Below are 19,128 nucleotides of genomic sequence, written 5' to 3'. Positions count from 1 at the left end.
ATAATTTTTATTTTCACATTTTAGGCTTTATCAACTTTTAGAAGGAGAGAATAAGAAAAAAGAATTGTTTATAACCCATGAAAACCTGGAGGAAGTGGCTGAGAAATTAAAACAGGATGTTTCTTTAGTACAAGATCAGTTGGCAGTATCTGCTCAAGAACATTCTTTCTTTCTATCCAAACTGAATAATGATGTGGACATGCTTTGTGATGCTTTGTATCAAGGAGGAAATCAGCTTTTGCTTAGTGATCAGGTGGGTGCTTGCCACAGTAATTAAAATTGCTTTAAAAATGTTCATTGTAAAGGATACTGACGAAAATGTTAACATGAGGAAAATATTGCTCTAAATCCCATTGCACTAATATAGAATGTATTTTTTTATATCTTGTAGTTTTTGTTCACATATATATTTTTCAGTTAGTTTTGATCAGTGTACATGAAATTTAAAAAATTTATAAAATATTTCAGACTAAAAGAGTATGTAATGTTTATGCTAAGAACTTTTAAAAAAATAATACAACCATCCCTTCATTTTTTTCACCTAGCCTGGCAAATAGGGGATTTACCTTATATCATCAAATCCTCTGTATGCACTTAGTGAGCATGCTCCTCCTAAGAGCATTCCTCTCCCTTCTTCAAGGAGTAACTACTATGCTTAATTTTATCATTTGCTTGGTTTTATTTATGATTCTATATCATCAAATCCTCTGTATGCACTTAGTGAGCATGCTCCTCCTAAGAGCATTCCTCTCCCTTCTTCAAGGAGTAACTACTATGCTTAATTTTATCATTTGCTTGGTTTTATTTATGATTCTATTACATGTATATATTTCTAGATTGTATGTTGTTTAGTTTTATATGTTTTTGAACATTATATACATGGTATTATATTGGATATATTCTTAAGTAACTTGTTTCTTAATATTATGATTTTGAGATTCATGTGTTGATTTATGTAAAGCTGTAGCTCATTCATAGTTTTCTCTTTTAGAGAAATAGTTAGTATTCCACTATATCAAATTCCAAAATTTAGTTATCTGTTCTGTTGACAGACATTTAGCTTATTTCCAGTTTTTGCTGTTGTAGATCATACTGCTGTAGATAGTCTTGTTGCATGTCTCATAGTTGTGCATGCATGTGTGCTCATGCGCGCACTCTCACTCAGGAGTGGAGTTGCTTGATCACAGGTTCAATTTTACATGGTATATTAAATTGTTTTTCATAGTGATTCTGTCATATTGTACCAGTAGTGTCTAAGAGATGCTATTTATCCACATCCTTTTCGTCACATAGCATTGTCTGATTTATAAATTTCTCTCAATCTGTGGATGTAAAATAGCATCTCATTCGGGTTGTAACTTGCATTTCCCTGATTATTAGGGAAGTTGAGCCCCCTTTCAGTTATTTACTGGCCGTTCATCTTTTTCTGAGAATTGCTTGTTCATCTCCTTTGCCTGTTTTTTAGGTTCTTTTTTAAAAAAATCATTTGTAGGAGTTATTTATATATTTCAAATGCCAACCCTTTGTCAGTTATATGTGTTACGTATACTTACTCCCTATTTGTGGCTTGTCTTTTCTTTGTTACTGTTTTTTTGTTTTTGGCTTTTTTTTTAGGATTTTAATTTTGATGTCATTTATCACTTTTTATGGTTTGCCCTTCTTATATCTTGTTAAGGTTTGTCGTTAACATCATAACGATAGTCCCTTTTACTTTATCTTAAGGTTTTGCTGATCAATTTTAATTCTTTAATCCACCAGGAGTTTAATTTTATGTATGATGTGAGATAGAGTTCTAATTTTATTTTTATTTATTTTTTTTCCTGTGAATACCCAGATTTTCCCATCACCATTTATTGAGGCAAACAAATTTAAAATCACTATCTTTCTGGTGAAGGAGCCTCTTATTATGAAATAAGTGATCCTTAAATGCTTTTTGCCTTCATGTCTGTTTTGTTAGACACTGTGGACACTACCAGTTCTGAACCTTAAACTAGGTTCAAAGTCTGAGTTTTGGAGGACCCAGGTGATTCTAACCAAGGGCTCTTCCACTTCTGGGCCATCCTGATCTTAAGATTGTTTGTGTCCTTTGGGTTCTTAGCTTATTATGAAGAGGGTCTCCTTTTTGACTTCCCACTTTCTGTGGACCTTGGACTTTTTCTCCCACTCATTTTGTGATTTTTTAAATAGTTCATTTAGCCTTCTATATTTTTTCCTGTGGGAGGATTGATCTGAATAACAAGCCTACCTTTCCTTGGAACAGGAAGGCTTGTGATGGGTTTTTTTAAATACTTTTTTTATTGTGGTAAAATATACAAAATACAGTTTACAATTTTAACCATTTTTAAGTGTACAGTTCAGTGGTGTTAAGTACATTCACAGTGTCGTGAAACCATGACCACTATACGTTTCCAGAATTTTTCATCATCCCAGACAGAAACTCTGTACTTGTTAAACAATAACTCCCCACTAACCCCTGGTAACCTCTATTCCACTTTCTGTTTCTATGGATTTGCCTATTCTAGGTACTTCATATAAGTGAAATCATACAGTATTTGTCCTTTTGTCTTTGGCTTGTCTTACTTAGCAGTGTGATGTCCTTAAGTTTCGTCCATGTTCTAGCATGTCAGGATTTTATTTCCTTTTATGGCTGAATAATATTCCATTGTATGTATATACCACATTTTGTTTATCTGTTCATCTGTTGGTGGGCACTTGGATTGTTTCCACCTTTTGGCTGTTGTGAATAATGCTGCTGTGAACATTGGTGTACAAGTATCTGAGTCCCTGTTTTCATTTCTTTTTTGTTTGTTTGTTTGTTTGGTGAGGAAGATCGGCCCTGAGCTAACATCTGTTGCTGATCTTCCTCTTTTTGCTTGAGGAGGATTGTCCCTGAGCTAACATCTCTGCCAGTCTTCCTCAATTTTGTATATGGGACGCTGCCACAGCATGGCTTGATTAGCGGTGTGTAGGTCTGTGCTTGGGATCCAAACCTGGAAGCCTGGGCCACCGAAGCGGAGTGTGCGAACTTAACCAGTACGCCACCAGGTCACATCCCCCTGTTTTCATTTCTTTTGGGTATATACCTAGGAGGGGAATTGCTGGATCATATAGTAATTCTGTGTTTAATTTTTTGAGGAACTGCCTGACTTGTCCACAGCAACTGCACCATTTTACGTTCCCACCAACAATGCACAAGGTTCCAATTTTTCCATATCCTTGCCTACACTTTTTATTTTTCCTTTTTAAAAAATATGTAATAGCCATCCTAATGAGTGTGAAGTGATATCTCTGATTACTTTAAAGAATCTATTACTGATTTTGTCTTCTTGATTTATTAGATAATTGTATAAAAAGCTCCTATGATGGTGGATTTGAAAATTTCTCCTTGTAGTTCTGTCAATTTTTTTCTTTATATTTGAGTGTTTTATAAGTTATAACTAAGTTTAAAATTGTGGTGAATTATTATCCTAGTGCATTTAAATTGCAGTGACTTGAACCATTTAACATTACATAGTGACCCTCTTTATTCCTATTATGCTTTTTGTCTTAATATTCTTTCATCTGATATTAATATTTCTATGCCGTCTTTCTTTTGGCTAGTATTTGGAAGGTTTCTTTACTTATGTATCTTTTTTAGTCTTTCTTTTTACTTAGCATTATGAAATAAACATTTTCACTCTAAATAATTTTCTTAATTTTTAATGTTACAGTATATTGATTGAATTACTGTGTCATAATTTCTGTAACCAGTCCACCATTGTTGGATATTTTGATAGTCTTCATTTTTCTCTTTTGTTTGTTCTTGAACAACATCATGTATATCTTGTGTATATAGCTTTTTGTTGTTGGATACTTTCATTTGGATGAATTCTTGAAAGTAGGATTATTGGGTTTCTTGGGTATACTCATTTTTAGGGGGCCTTTGATACTGTCATATTGCTTTCCAAAGGGGTCGTATGTGTTTACAATGCCACCAGCACTATTTAAATGTCTACTAGACACCGTTGATCATATGTTACATCATCATTTTATGAATTGCTAAGAAAGAAAAAACTTTTTCAGTTAGACTGACACAATACTCTTTTATTTAGAATTTTTATTTCATACTAGTTAGAAGATATCTTTTAGGGGTAGGTAGACATAGATTTTGAGTATATATTAAAAAGGAAAAAATAAACTAAAATGGTTAGGGTATTTCTAAAGCTTCAAACTCAGCGTCCAATTCTTCATTATTTGACTCAAAGTTGTTATCTGTGCTTTTCCACACTATACATCAAGAATGTTGGTGATAGCAAAAAAATGAATAACCCAATTAAAAAATAGGCTGAGGACTTGAATAGACGTTTCTCCAAAGAAGACACACGAATGGCCAACGGGTGTATGAATAGATGCTCAGTGTCACTAATTATTAGGGAAATGCAAATCAAAACCACAATGAGATATACCACCTTACACTTGTTAGGATGGCTGTTTTCAAAGAAACAAAGACAACAGGTCTTGGTGACAATGTGGAAAAATTAGAATCCTTGTGCACTGTTGGTGGGAATGCAAAATGGTGCATCTACTGTGGAAAGCAGTATGGAGGTTCCTCAAAAAATTAAAAAATAGAACTACAATATGATCCAGTAATCCCACTTATGGATACTTAAACAAAAGAATTGAAATCAGGATCTCGAAGAAATATCAGCACTCTCACATTCCTTGCAGCACTTCCTGAATAGCCAAGATGTGAAAACAACTTAAATGTCCATCATTGGAGGAATAGATAAAGAAAATGTAGTATGGAGCCAGCCCTAATGACCTAGTGGTTTAAAGTTTGGCGTGCTGTGCTTTGGCAGCCCGGGTTTGGTTCCTGGGCACAGAACCACACCACTCATCGGTCAGTAGCCATGCTGTGGTGGCAGCTTGCATAGGAGAGCAAGAAGGACTTGCAACTAAAATGTGCAACTGTGTACTGGGGCTTTGGGGAGAAAAAAAGAGGAAAGTTGGCAACAGATGTTGGCTCAGGGCTAATCTTTCCTAGCAAAAAAAAAAAGAAAAGAAAAGAAAGAGAATGTAGTATATACATACAATGGAATATTATGCAGCTTAAAAAAAAACAAGTCCTTAGCTCAGAGCCGGTCTTCCTCAGCAAAAAGAGGAGGATTAGCATGGATGTTAGCTCAGGGCTGATCTTCCTCTCAAAAAAAAAAAAAAAAAGTCCTGCAATAAGCAACAACATGATGAACCTTGAGGAAATTATGCTAAGTGAACTTAGCCAGTCACAAGGATAAATAACGCATGATTCCACTTATATGAAATACCTCAAATAGTCAAACTCAGAAGCGGGGAGTAGAATGATGGTTCCCAGGACCTGGGGAGGGGGAAATGGGGAGTTGTTAATAAGTATAAAGTGTCAGTTATGCATGATGAATAAGTTCTAGAGATCTGCTGTGCAACATTGTGACTGTAGTTAACGGTACTGTATTGTACTCTTAAAAATCTGTTAATTGGGGAGATCTCATGTGTGTTCTTACTGCAATAAAAGAAAAAATTTTTAAATGTTGGCGATAAAACATTTCTTATGAGTGTCTGGTCAATAACAATCACATGATGCTCTCGGTTATAAAATGCATATTGATTTCAGATATGTTAAAATCAGATATGTTAAAATGGGAAAGATTGCATCCTCGAATCACTAAAATATGGTGATTTCACTATAATCTGTATTGGATATCATCATTTAATGTTTTTCCCTAGCCATGAGGTATAAAATGCCATCCATATCAATTTTAACTTTCATTTTTATTAGTAATGAAATTGAATATTTTTAAGTATAGAAGTATTATTTTAGCCACTAAGATCTTCAAGATTAAAATTAAAGGTGAGATTGTTGTTTCTCATTGTATTCAAGTTTACTGAGTTTTTCTTCAAAGAGAGACCATTTAATGTAGATGTTACTTGATTTTTTTTTTTTTTTTTTTTTTTGGTGAGGAAGTTTTGCCCTGAGCTGACATCTGTTGCCAATCCTCCTCTTTTTGCTGAGGGAGACTGGCCCTGGGCTAACATCCATGCCCATCATCCTCTACTTTATGTGGGACGCTGCCACAGCATGGCTTGATAAGCGGCGCGTAGGTCCGCTCCCGGGATCTGAACCCACGAACCCCTGGCCACCGAAGCAGTGTGTGTGAACCTAACCACTACGCCACCAGGCTGGCCCCGTTACTTGATTTTTATTTTTTTAAATGTGGTTTAAGAAGTACTGCTCCCTGGAACTGGCATTTATGACATGTTAAACTGTCATCCTTGAATTTGTACATTAGAATCACCAGAGCCTGTTCAAATGTAGCTTCCTGGCCCTATTGCAGAGTTTGAGTAATTTAGTGTGGAGTGAAGTACAAGAATTTGTATTCATTCATAACAAGCATCCTAGGTGATTACCATGCTCGTGGACCACACTGAGAAGCTGTGGAAGGTTGAGGTGGTTAGAGCTACAGATTTTCTGAGAACCTCTTTGGTAATGCTGGCTGAAAATTTATAGGAGTAGAATACTTGATAAGAAAGCCACGGAAACTTGTTAATAAACTACTTTAAATGTTAGGAAGTAAGGAATTTCAGTTTATTAAATGTGAAGCCTTCAGCATATCTAGGTTCTTCAGCCGGAGAATTACATGGTAAGTCAGGATTGTTGAATGTGTCATATGTAATTCTATCTTCTATAACAATGTGAAAAAAGAAAAATGAGGATTTTTGTTGAGGTATTTTTTTTTTTTTACTGGTAATTGCTTCGTTTTAAGGCTTTCTCAGCACCTTCTATCTCTAGAGTAAACAGATTCGGCTAAAAGAGGGTTTGATTTCATTAAGCAGGATGTAAGCTCCATGAAGGAGATGGTGTTCGTTATTATATTCATAGTCTCTAAAACTGTGCTTGGCACACGGTAGACATTCAGTAATATTTGTTGAATGTATGAATATGCAGAACAGTTTACGTATAAAGTACTCTTCAGGGAATAAGAGTTTGCTTTGAGTTACTTACAATTGTCTAACAGAAGTTGTTGCAGTTGATCTTATGTAGACTTTATATTAAACCTACTATGAATTTTTAATTGAGATTCATTTATTGTTAGAATTGTGGGAACAATTATTAAATCATTTAGATTCTTTCCATGTAAATTACATTTTAAATTTATAGTTGGTGTTATGAATAGAGCTCTTGCATTAAAAGCATTTTTATTTTCCTTTTAGGAGTTAATGGGGCAGTTTCATCAAGTTGAATCTCAACTGAATAAGCTAAATCATCTTCTTACTGATATTCTTACTGATGTGAAGACAAAAAGAAAACTTTTGGCATCTAATAAACTGCATCAAATGGAAAGAGAATTATATGTTTATTTTTTAAAAGATGAAGATTACCTGAAAGATATCGTGGAAAATTTAGAAAACCAATCAAATATTAAGCCTGTTGGTCTCCAAGATTGAAAATTACTAAAAACTGAATCTTTACTACATATGCTATATTTTAATGTTTTATGTATGAAGAGGAGAATATAGCTAATAAACATTACTAAAATTTTAAGTTTGAGGTCAATGGAGCATTTCATTTAATGAATTCAAGTATTATATCAATTTGGTTTTTTCCTTATGTAACACGTTTGTTGAAAGTACTAGTGCTTTTTATGACTTGAACATTTGCTTGGTGGTACTTAATCCTGGTAACTTCTTATAGGGAAAAGAGCATTATTATATAATGCAGATATTTTTAATAAAGTTAGTTATATCTCTCTTACTATTTTTTTAGAAGCAAATTTTCTACTGTTAAATATTTTAAAAATTTGTAGAACTTTGAATCAATATGTTAATATATGGAATAGCCAAGTCCTGTCACTTGACTAAAGTAAAATTCTGCCACTCAAACGATTCCTCCATAATTCCCTGCTATAGACTTCGAGACTCTTTTAATGTTCCTACTTACGTGACAAAGAATGTCGAGTCTCCACTGGCTATTGTTCATTTTAGAAGCTGGGTCCTTGGGACTCAAAATTTCTGCAAAACAGATCTCAGCATGCTTTGACTTCAGTGTGACTCATACATCATGAATGGCTTTCAAATGAAATTTCAAAATTCCGTAGAAATCGTTGCTCAAAGGATTTATAATGCTATTTTAATCAGTTTCTTTGGAGTGAAAATACTTAAATGTTGGATTGTATTAGTTGGGATACAAGTGTAGTATTTGGATAATTAGATTATTTTAAGACTTGGTATAAAATAGTTTGAAGTTGCTTATTTCTCAGTTATTTACATCACATGTTTTTGAGTGCCTGACTTATATGTGACCTGTGTTACATACCATGTAAGCTTTATAGAGAAAAAAGAAGATATAGATATTACCTTCAAGAATATTCCTGCTTCAAGAATATGGAGTTCCAGTCTGAAAACCTATTCATTTTAGGTGGTCTTTATGGAATTTTTTAGCTGTAACCATCAGAAAATGGGTATGCTTAGGTGGCAGATGAGCCCTGATAATTTTTGTAATCCATTGAACAAAAATGTTTTGTCAATTATTGTATTTGTACATTGTTTAAAAATGTTTATTAAGTAGATCTTAATATGCTTGAAAAATTTGTAGCTAGCAATAAATTTTGTCTAGGGTTTTGATTTTAGTGCCTCATGGGTGACTTTTTGTTCCTTTTTTTTTCCTATTCTATCTTGGAATAGAGAATTTACTTAAAATTTTTCTTTTCTCCAGTAATGTGGAAAAATATGTCACCTTGTTTCCTGGCTAATGGAACTGCTAATTCTGTTTACATTAGTGCCAAGTATGTTAGATGTATGACCAGCTACTTGATTTGTACTGTCTCTTCCAGACCTTTACCCACTCAGCCCAGGGGTCAGTATAGCTGAGTAGTATGAGTGACAGGATGTCAGGTTGTGTGTCTGTCATAATTACCCAAGTCAGTTAAACATTTTTATATTATTAGATTTGTATATTTGAAGATTATATTTGTTTCAAACCTCAGGAAGTATTTGAGTAGGTTGCTTGCAGAATTGGTTAACTAGAAATAGAAAATATGTTCTTTACTTTGTTACCTGTTTACTATAATACGCCAACTGAGCCTCTAACTGTTTTTGCTTTCTTTTTACTATCTTATCTGTATTATGGGGACAGTTGATACCTATTTCCTGTGGTGGTTAGTATAGTAATTTTTACACAAGTCTCAGTACATAAAATTTTTCAAATAACTTAATTGTTTCTTATTTTGAAGTATCAAAATTAATATATGGGTGTTATGTTTGTCTTATGTTCAGGATTTTATGAAAATGGAAAATTATGAGGCATTTGTAGGCTTTGATCTCTGTAAGACACCACTCTCCAGTGTTGCTCAGAAGATTATGTCTGCTATGCATTCAGGTGATTTAGTGGAGTCTAAGAATTGGAGAGAGAGTGAAAAGAGTGAGTAATTTTTGTGAACCTTTCTATCTTTTGTTACCTTGAATGTTAATTATTCTTGAGACTAAGATTTGAAAAGGAAATGTAGCAAAATTATTCTATAGAACTTTATATTGTGTAGGGAAGTTTCTGCCTATGAACAAATGGAGCCCAGCTTCCCCTCACTTTACCTCATTCAGTAATGACTGAGTGTCTGCTCACCACATTTTGTATTCTCTTAACCCTTACTGCTTTAAAAATGTAGCACTCTCTTCTTGTTCCAGGCATTTCTGTCATACATTCCCTTAGAATCTGGATCAGCTATTTAACCTCAAAAGAGATGGGCTTTTTCACAGTGCCTCTTGCTTCAACGTTAGCTCTTGGGTCATTGAACCTGGACATAGCATTTGCTTATTGTGTGTGGTAGACAAGAGAGGTATTTTTGACAATATGTATGTTATACTGCTATAGAAATGTATGAATGCTTAGGTGGCAAAGATCAGTGGATCTGTGTATATATGTTTGTGATGTGGTCTAATAGTAGAAGCAGTGACATATGCTCACAAATGTGACTGAAGTCTGTGAAACACCAATTTTTTTTTTTGTCTAGCAAGGCAGTTTTTATTTTAAATTTGTAGGTCTGAGCCAATAGTTTGTTGTTTGTTTCTTTTCTATAGAGTAAGTTATAAGTGAGTGAGATATAATTGAGTAATTATATTGAGTTGAAATAATTGAGAATATTGACAAATTGTGCAAAAGCTGTTATAAATGCAGTTTCCTGATTAAGAGATAGTAGCATTTATTATAAAAGTCACTAATGAACTGGTAAGAATTTTTGGATGTGAACCACATACTTAGCAATTGATAGTATTTTAGGGGGAGTGGTGGTGGAGGGGGAATAGTAAAGAAAGATAAATATTTAAACATCAGAGAGCTTTTTCTTTTATTCTGTATACTTGCTTTCTAAAATAAAAGAGTAGTGTGCACTTGACAGAGGTGGAAACGTACTTCCCTTCAAAAACTGATAAGAATAATGAAATGCTTCTGGTAGGTACTTATGGCAGTCAGCCCATCTCGTGAACTCTCTTGTCATGCTCCTAAATACCCTGTTAAAAGCCTAGTTTTCTTAAATTTATTGAGAAGATAATGGAAAAAGATGAGGTATTACTTTTCTGTCACGTGTTCTTGGATTTGGAAAAGTAGGGGAATTTTTGTAAGAATTCTGTATTATCTGTTGCTGCATAACACTATTACTACAAACTTAGTGACTTTACACACATTTGTTACCTTACAGTTTCTGTGGCTCGGGAGCCCAGGCACAGCTTAGCTGGGTCCTATGCAGGGCTGCAGTGTAGGCGTTAGGGCTGAAATCTCATCTGAGGCTGGAATGGGGAAGTATTCACTTCCAAGCTCACATCGTTGTTGGCAGAATGCAGTTCCTTGTAGGCTCTTGGACTGAAGGCCTCAGTTTCTCGCTGGCTGTTGGCTAGAAGCCACCCTCAGTTCCTTTCCTTATAGTTCTCTCCATAGGCAGCTTGCTTTTTCAAAGCCAGCAAGAGAGTGTGCTTAGCAAGACTGACATTACAGTAATTTCACCTTTGCTGTATTCCCTCGGTTAGAAGTGAGTCACTAAGTCCCACCCACAGTCAAGGGGAAGGAGTTACACAGGGTGTGAATGCTAGGAGGTGGGGTCATGGGACCACCTTAGAGTTTGTCTACCACAGAGTCCTACCTGTTTTATTCTTATTTCATATGAATCTGAATTAAAGTTGGATTGTTGGTGGATTATTGATGAATGATGCTGGACCTAAGACCTAATTGATCCCTGGACTCTTATCATATGCTGAGCTGTTATTGTGTCAAATTCTTATTTCTTATAAGTAAAATATTATAAATCAGTGTTTCATTTCTGAAAGCCCTTTTCATACCATCTATCAAAATTGAGCTCAGATATCAATGGAAATAAACTACCAATATTTGCTTTTACAAACACTTATTAAGTAAAATCAAACACTGTTAATGTTGTATGTCACTTTGGGGTCTAATTTTCTGATCTGCTAGACTGACTGAGGTATCTCAAGATAGACATCCAGTAAGGATTGAACTATGTATATATTCGTGCAGCAAGATAAATATTTATTTAAAAACTCTTTGCTTGAAAAAACAAAAGATGCAAAAACTTAAAATACAGCTTAATGAGTTAATATAAAGAGGACTTCTATGTAACTACTGCTTACATTGCCAACACCTCAAAATTTCCTTCTCAATTAAAGCCCTCTCACTGCTCAGAGGTAACCATTATCCTGACTTTTATGTCAGCCACTTCACACTTTCTAATCATAGGTGTTTTATATTGCTCCAAAGGCCTTTTTGTCAGAGATTACTTGTCCGCCACACCAGAGTCTGTCCTTCCCTTCTGAGGCGCACGATCAGACTACATGGCTCAGTCTCTTTGCGGTTAGGTGTAACCAAGTGGCAGGTTCCTGTCAGTGAGATGTGTGGTCAGGTGGTGTGCACCGTTTCCAGGGTAGGCCCAAAGACATCTGACTTGCTTCATAGTTGGCCTCTTTCCTTCCCTCCAATTGGGACCTGAAACGACTCCTTTCCAACCCTGCAAATGATAACAGTGTCCTAGAGGATTGTGGAACACCATACTGGAAGGAATCTGGGTCCGGGAATGACTTTATGAAACAACTGCATCACCAGCTGGGACCACTCACCTTAGAACATGAGAGAGAAATAAACTTACTTTTTATTCTTTAAGCCACTGTATTGTTTGGTCTTTTATGTCTGTAGCTTAGGCTTTTACCTTAGCTCATGCACCTTTAAACTAGATTCAGAGTTGGGTTCATCTGACTTAACTGGTGCCATGTATAGGATTATGCATATGATTAAGCACATATTTATTAGAATATATCTCTATGTTTTGTCTAAGTACCTATAGAAGTCAAATAACATTTCCTAGTACACATTTATCCAAATTCTTTTTTGTTTTAACTTGTCTAATAGAGCTTAATAGCGGTGAATATAGTGTTTTCCAGTAAAATAAAAATATTTTTACAGACATTACAAATTAATACAAGTTTGAGACCCTTACAGGTAAAATATTTGTCAAAATCCAGTTCATTAATGTGGAAATCTTTGCGATTTCAAGGACAGGTAATAAAAACTAAATGGCAAAATGGATCTATTCTGATTATATTCATTCTAGTCAAGAATATATGGATGGGGGCTGGCCCCGTGGCATAGTGTTAAGTGTGCGTGCTCCACTCCGCTGCTGGCCACCCGGGTTCGGATCCGGGGCACGCACCGATGAACCGCTTGTCAGGCCATGCTGTGGCGGCGTCCCATATAAAGTGGAGGAATATGGGTATGGATGTTAGCCCAGGGCCAGTCTTCCTCAGCAAAAAGAGGAGGATTGGCATGGATGTTAGCTCAGGGCTGATCTTCCTCACAAAAATAAAAAAAGAATATATGGATAAACATTTTGTATTATTTTTATTTCTATCAAATAAACAAAATCCTCATGTCCAGTCACTTAGCAAACTCTGCCAGGTGTTAGATTTCCATTCCCACTGCCCTGATTCAGCCCTTCATCGCTTCTCACTTGGATTTTTGCAGTAGTCTGTTGTTTGCCTTCAGTTTATTGCCACTTTGGTCTTGCCTTTGCACCATTGCTAGAAGTAGCTCAGCTCTTGTCCTTGCTCTCTGCAGAACTGATCTACAGAAACATTCCCATGTATTCCTACAGAGTGACTTGGCCCTTGCCTGCCCTTTTTAGTCTTATGTCCTACCACATTCTCTTTCTTACTTCATGCCCCATTCAGATTTGACTGTAATTTCCAAATATGGAACATTTTCCAACTTCATCCTCTACTTACTCTCTTCTTTCTCTCCTTCACTCAACTCTGACTGGTGAAATCAGCATTTTACAAGGCTCTGCTCAAATGCAGTGATACTTCTTCCATTACCAGAATGCCTTGTTGCAAGTAAACTGCATTTGGTTCATTTACAACTCTGCTTAGAGAACTTACTGTGAGGTAGTTTTTGGTTATTTGTATAATGCTTGAACTCTTGGTATGGTTTGAGCTCCTTGAAGGCAGGATAAGGTGTTCTCATCTGTGAATGCTCCCACAGGTGGGCTATCTGTGAATTCAACTCTTACTGATTTGCAAGAGCTTTCTACAAACATATACATATATGAAGGGTTTTACTGTTTTTTTTTTTTTATATATGTTGTAAATATTTTCCTCAACATTTTTGGGGGGTCTTTTTTTGTTTGTAATACTTTAGAAAAAGTCTTCTTTTTTTAAACCAAAAACATAAAGTCCATAATCACACATTAAAAAAATTTTTACACACACACACGGTGAAAGGGTTCAGATATACATTGTTTTCTTAGTTCAGTCTTTTTTTTCTTCGTTGAACCCTCTCCCCTTATTGCTAACCCACGTTACAACTTAGTATGTGCTTTTTATATTTTTGTCCATTTGTTTCCGTGATTATATTTCCACAATTATAATTATAGCTTGCTTGTGTGTGCGTGCGCACTGTGGCTGTGCTGTGCCATCCAGATGGTACTGCCTGAGGCCTTTATTGCAACTGTATCATTTGAGCTGTTCCCTGACTCAGTCCTGCTTCCCAAGAGCATCCCCAGTAAATTTCCTGCAGGCAAAGCCCAGTCTGGTTACTAGGGCACCTGAGCTGCTACAATTGGTGCCAGAGTAGTCTGAGAAGGCAGACATGGCATTTTGGAGTTTTATCACCCTCAGGCAGGCTGGCGCTGATGATGTCATCACAAGTTGTAGGTGGAATGTGGGTGGCAACAGTGCAGTTAAAACTTTCTCTAGGGGTGGCATACCAGTGGAAGCAACTGCCCAGGCTGCTGGGACAGTCCTCCTTATTTGAAAAGTACAAAACAGTGGAAAACAATGGAATTGGTGGCTGTGGCTGGGAATAATAGACCCTTTGGAAAAAGACAAAGGCTGAGTGAGGGTGATTAATTAGCAATTAAAGGCTAAATGTGATAGATACCAGAAGGCTGCCTTGGTAGCCTATAGAGACCACCTGCAGCCACAGGCCCAGTGCTTAGTCCCATCCTAAGACTTGTAGAGCTCCAGAGAAGGTTGAATTTTCAGCCCTGGCAGATGTGCTACCGCAAGGTCAGGGTCTTGATCAGGAAGAGGGTCCAGACCCTGAGATATGGGTTGGGGACATCTGGATTGGTGCATTCACATCTTGAATCCCAAATACCTCTGGGACCTGCAGAAGTGGCTAATCCTCTCTATTATAGACTAGCGCCCCCCAGCCCCCACCCTTGCTTGAAGAAAATGCAAGAGGTTTCTGTCTTGAAAAGTAATACATGCTCTCAGGAACTGCTGCCCCCTTGCCTCCTGGCCGTTAAGTCACAACATGACCTGGCCAAGAGGTACTAGTCCTGTTAAGGGGGTGTATGAGACATCGGCTAGTCAGGGAACAGAAAGCATATAATTTGAGCAGGGAAAGTTTAAAGCATTATTAACTAGTAATGGGATTAGCTACCAAGGAATTGAAGAGAACTCTAGAGAATACAGTCAAAGCAGACACAGGGAGCAGCTACCTGAGGTAGAGGGCCAAAGGAAGAAACAAAATTGGTATGACTTGGCCAATTGACATTCACTAGCCTCTGTCATCTGCTGTCTTAGCACAGGCACCTTAGGCTCTTTCATGGGGCCCCACAGCGTGGTGCTCCCACTCACCAGGGCTGATCTGGCTATTGCCTCTGCTGAAAGTCCAACCTTCCAACAACAGACCAAATGCTAAGTCTTCAATAGTACCATCCTTTGAGGAGAACAATCAATCACTTGGTGGCCAGTTGACAACACTGAACCCTTTATGCCCCCAAAGGTGCAGTGATTGATCTTGACTGGAATAAACACATATTCCAGGCATGGGTTTGCCTTTCCCATTTGCAGGATCTCAGTGCGCTCCATTATCCAAGGCTCACAGAACAATTTCGCTGACACAGAATCCCACATAGCATCACACTGGACATAGAGACCCACTTTCCAACAAAGGAGCTGCAGTGGGCACATGACTGTGGGATCCACCAGGTTCCCTTAGCCACACACCAGAAACACCAGCCTGATAGAATGGTGGAATGGCCTGTAGCAGGCACAGCTCCGGTGCCAGCTTGGAGATGACACCCTGCAATGATGGAGCGGTAACCTCCAGTGTGTAGGATACACTGTACATCAGTGACCATTACAGGGTGCAGTGTCTCCCATATGTGTAATTAAGGGGTCTGGGAACCAAAAGGTGGAAGTGGGAATGGCCCTGCTTACCATCACTCCCAGTGCCCCACTCAGTAAATTTGTGGTTCTCTCCCCCTATACCTCTGGGTTCTGTAGGTTTAGTCTTGACTCCCAGAGGGGAAACCTGCTAGGGACACAGGAAGAGTACCATTTGGTTTCAAGCTATAGCTGCTATCCAGTCATTTCCAGTTCATTATGCCGAGAGACTGGCAGGCAAGGCATGTAATCTCCATCCTGCTAGGGATGACCTCCTGGTCATCAGAAGTTAGGGCTGCTGTTGCATAATGAGGACAGGGAAGCATGTACTTGGCACCCAGGTGATATGATTGGGCACCTCTCAGTCCCCTGCCTAAATTTGTTGGCAAATGGAGCAGCCGTGGCCTGAGAAGGATATGGTGACTAGGGGCTTACACCTCTCTGAGATGAAGGTTTGGGTCACTCTATCAGGTAGGCTACCTAGACCAGCAGAGGTGCTAAGCCAGGGTGAGGCGACCTTAGAATGGGTAGTAGAGGAGGGAAATGAATCATTTGCAACTTTGAGACCAGCTGCAGCAACAAGGAGATGCAGTTTATCCCATTAACCTTCCTTTTGAAAGTTTCCCCCAGGAAGGGGCCCGCCAGAATCCTGAAGGAGCTGCCCCAGAACATATGGGAAGCAAGTGGCTGTGAGCAGCACAGTATAGTGAATGGTAGTGTAGGACTATAGTGAACACTGTGGATGCCCAGACCTCCTGTGTTCGGACTAAACCATTCATTGCCCCAGCTGCTGGGAGTGTTGTTGGCTGGCTGCTCACAACACAGCCCCTCCTGGTGATTGCCTCAGCTGCAAAGAGTTTTTTTTTGTCCTAGGGCACACCCCTTTCCCAGGAGCAACCAATCATTGGACTGCTTGGTGCTGGGGTATAAAGGCCCAGCTCCTTTGACTCAGCGGAGGACAACTCTGCAGAGCCATGCCAGGTCCAGAGCAGGCCTTTGTAGGCACTGCATATTGGCCCAGTCCTCCTCCTTTTCCCTACAGACACTAATCCTGAAAGCACTCCCCAATAACCTTTCTGAATGCAAGACTTCAGCTCAGAGTTGGCCTCCCGGGGACCAGACCTGTGCCAGTGTGTGTGTATAACATACTCATAAATGTACATAAATGGGGAGATTTGATCATTGTTTTCAAAAATGAGATCATATTTTCACAGATTTCCGCATCTTCAAGTCAACTGGTGTGGCTGTAAGTCATTCTTTTCAATGGCTGCGTGCTTCATGGTGTGGATGCTACATAATTTATTCATCGGCTTCCCCCTTGATTGGTGTCTACTTTGCTTTCAGTCCTTTGCTATGAAGCGATACTGCCATAAACGTTTTGGTTTAAACTTATTTACTGTTGCGTATATTTCTATGAAACAGATAGCTGGGAGTGATGTTGGTTGGTTAGATGATTTATATATTTTATATCTCTGTTTGTTTTTATTGAGGTTTCATACACACACACACACACACAAAACACATATATCCTAAGCTTATAGCTCAAAATTTCACAATCTGAACACCCTTGTAACCTTCACCCAGATCAAGAAACAGAATAGTAGTAGCACCCTAGAGGCCCATCTCTGCTCCCTTTGGGTCCATCCTTCTCTTCTCGACTCCCGAGGGCGATACATGTATTTTTAATTTTAATAAGTCATGACAGTTTGCTTTCCAAAAAGATTCTAGCTATTCACATTTGTAGCAGCTATGCATGAGACTACCTCTTCTCCTCCATCTCCAATTATATTTAATTTGTATTTCCCTGACTACTAGTGAGTTTGAGTATTATATCATGTTTATTTGCTTTTTGGATTTGCTATTTTGTGTATTGCCTCTGCCTATCTTTTGCTCATTTTTCTGTTGAATTGTTTGTCTTTTTTGGTTAACGTATAAGAACTTGTTGTATAATAGCGGTGTTAACCCTTTATCATTTTAGTTCCAAACAGTTTTCCCACGTATTATTTTCTTTCAGAAGTGGTGATAGTTGTACTATCCCTATTTATTAATCTGTCCTTTTTTACTGAATTGAAATACCATCTTTGTTGTATATTAAAGTCTCATAAGTCCTGGTGTCAGTTTCTGGATTGTCTGTTCTGTTCTAGAGATCTTTTTGTCTATTCCTATTCAAATACCATGTGGATTTGATTATAGTGGCTTTATAGTATGTTCTGATAATCTTGCAAGGCAAGTCGTTTATTTATTTAACTTAACTGTCTTGTCTATTTTCAGATATTTAGTATTTCATATATACTCCAAAATTATTTTTTCAATTAAAAGAGCCCTATAGGGTCTCTGGAATTGCTTAAATTTATGTTTGGAAGAATTAAATATTTTGTGCATGTCCTGGTGCTGTGTCTTTCCATTTGCATTGATCTTGTCTTATGCTATTTCATAAGATTTTAAGTTTTCATCGAGTGCCTTGTGCCTTTCTTGTTAAATTTATCCTAAGTATAACTTTTTCTATTGTAAATGAAAGATTTCCCCCCGTGTGCATTTCTGGGTTGTTCTTGTTGCTGTAGAGGGAACGTACATCACAGTGGTTTTGAGCAGACTCCTGAGTCATGTTGTCTGAAGTTAAATCTGGGTTCCATCACTTACTTTTCAGCCCAGACTTATTAAAATTAAAATAAAATTTAAATCAGAAGTTTGTATTAATGATGTTTTACTGAATCTCTGGTTGTTCCATTGCTACAGTATTCAGTCCAAGGATTATTTTGAACCTTTAATACTTAAAATGTTCTGTAAAATGTTGATCTTGGGTTTTCAGAATCAAGTATTCAAATGCAAATACCAGGTAATAATTTTTAATAAACATTTCATGATTATATAGATCTGCCTTGAGTAAGTTTGGAGATACTGTACATAACTGTTTATTATAATGGTAATATGCATTTCGGTTGTGAATTTTATTACGTTGTTTTAAGTAAGTAAATAAGTAGTAAATAGCATGATTGTAGAGGATATTTTCAATATAACTAATTTTATGACTTAGATTTCAATATTTCTTTAATGCCTCATTTCTTTTTTTGTGTGTTTTTAAAAGCTGCAGAAGTGGTAAACAAGTCCAGTGTTAGGAATTTAGTAGTACTTGAAGATGGGAAGAATCAATCACTGGAAAAAAAGGTAAATCATTACAAATATGAATAATTCTAAACAGATAACCCTCACTCATTCAACACATACTTACTAAGGTCTCCTGTATGCTATGCACTATGGATACAATGGTTAAAAAAAAATAAAAAGGAGTTCTTGTTCTCCAGGAGCTTAGAGTTTAATTTGTAAGAGGGGAAGGGGAAGACAGAAGTGCAATAGATCTCTGCAATACAGTGTATTAGGTGCCATGACAGAAGTCAGTTCCAAGTGCTTTGGGAACAGTAGAAGAAACACCTAACCTAGTTTTTGTGCTATTTC

At 37.2% G+C, this 19,128-nt stretch overlaps 1 protein-coding gene across 15 annotated transcripts in view; it reads left to right on the top strand.

Annotated features, from left to right (window-relative positions):
• LOC131409410 (HAUS augmin-like complex subunit 3) overlaps positions 1–19,128 on the top strand; it is a 186,069-nt gene that overhangs the window by 5,621 nt on the left and 161,320 nt on the right. For 14 of the 15 annotated variants that reach the window (XM_058546563.1, XM_058546562.1, XM_058546567.1 and 11 more), the window contains 3 exons: positions 25–253; positions 9,286–9,430; positions 18,761–18,840. In XM_058546563.1, coding sequence (XP_058402546.1) covers positions 25–253; positions 9,286–9,430; positions 18,761–18,840 — 454 coding nt within the window. Of the gene's footprint in view, positions 1–24; positions 254–7,224; positions 8,454–9,285; positions 9,431–18,760; positions 18,841–19,128 lie in introns of those variants that run through there. The other variant, XM_058546573.1, reaches the window with a different exon arrangement.

Source organism: Diceros bicornis, chromosome 8 (genome assembly GCF_020826845.1).
Source record: "Diceros bicornis minor isolate mBicDic1 chromosome 8, mDicBic1.mat.cur, whole genome shotgun sequence".
NCBI lineage: Eukaryota > Metazoa > Chordata > Mammalia > Perissodactyla > Rhinocerotidae > Diceros > Diceros bicornis.
The sequence above is the reverse complement of the archived record's forward strand: the minus strand, read 5'-3'. Positions and strand labels throughout refer to the sequence as shown.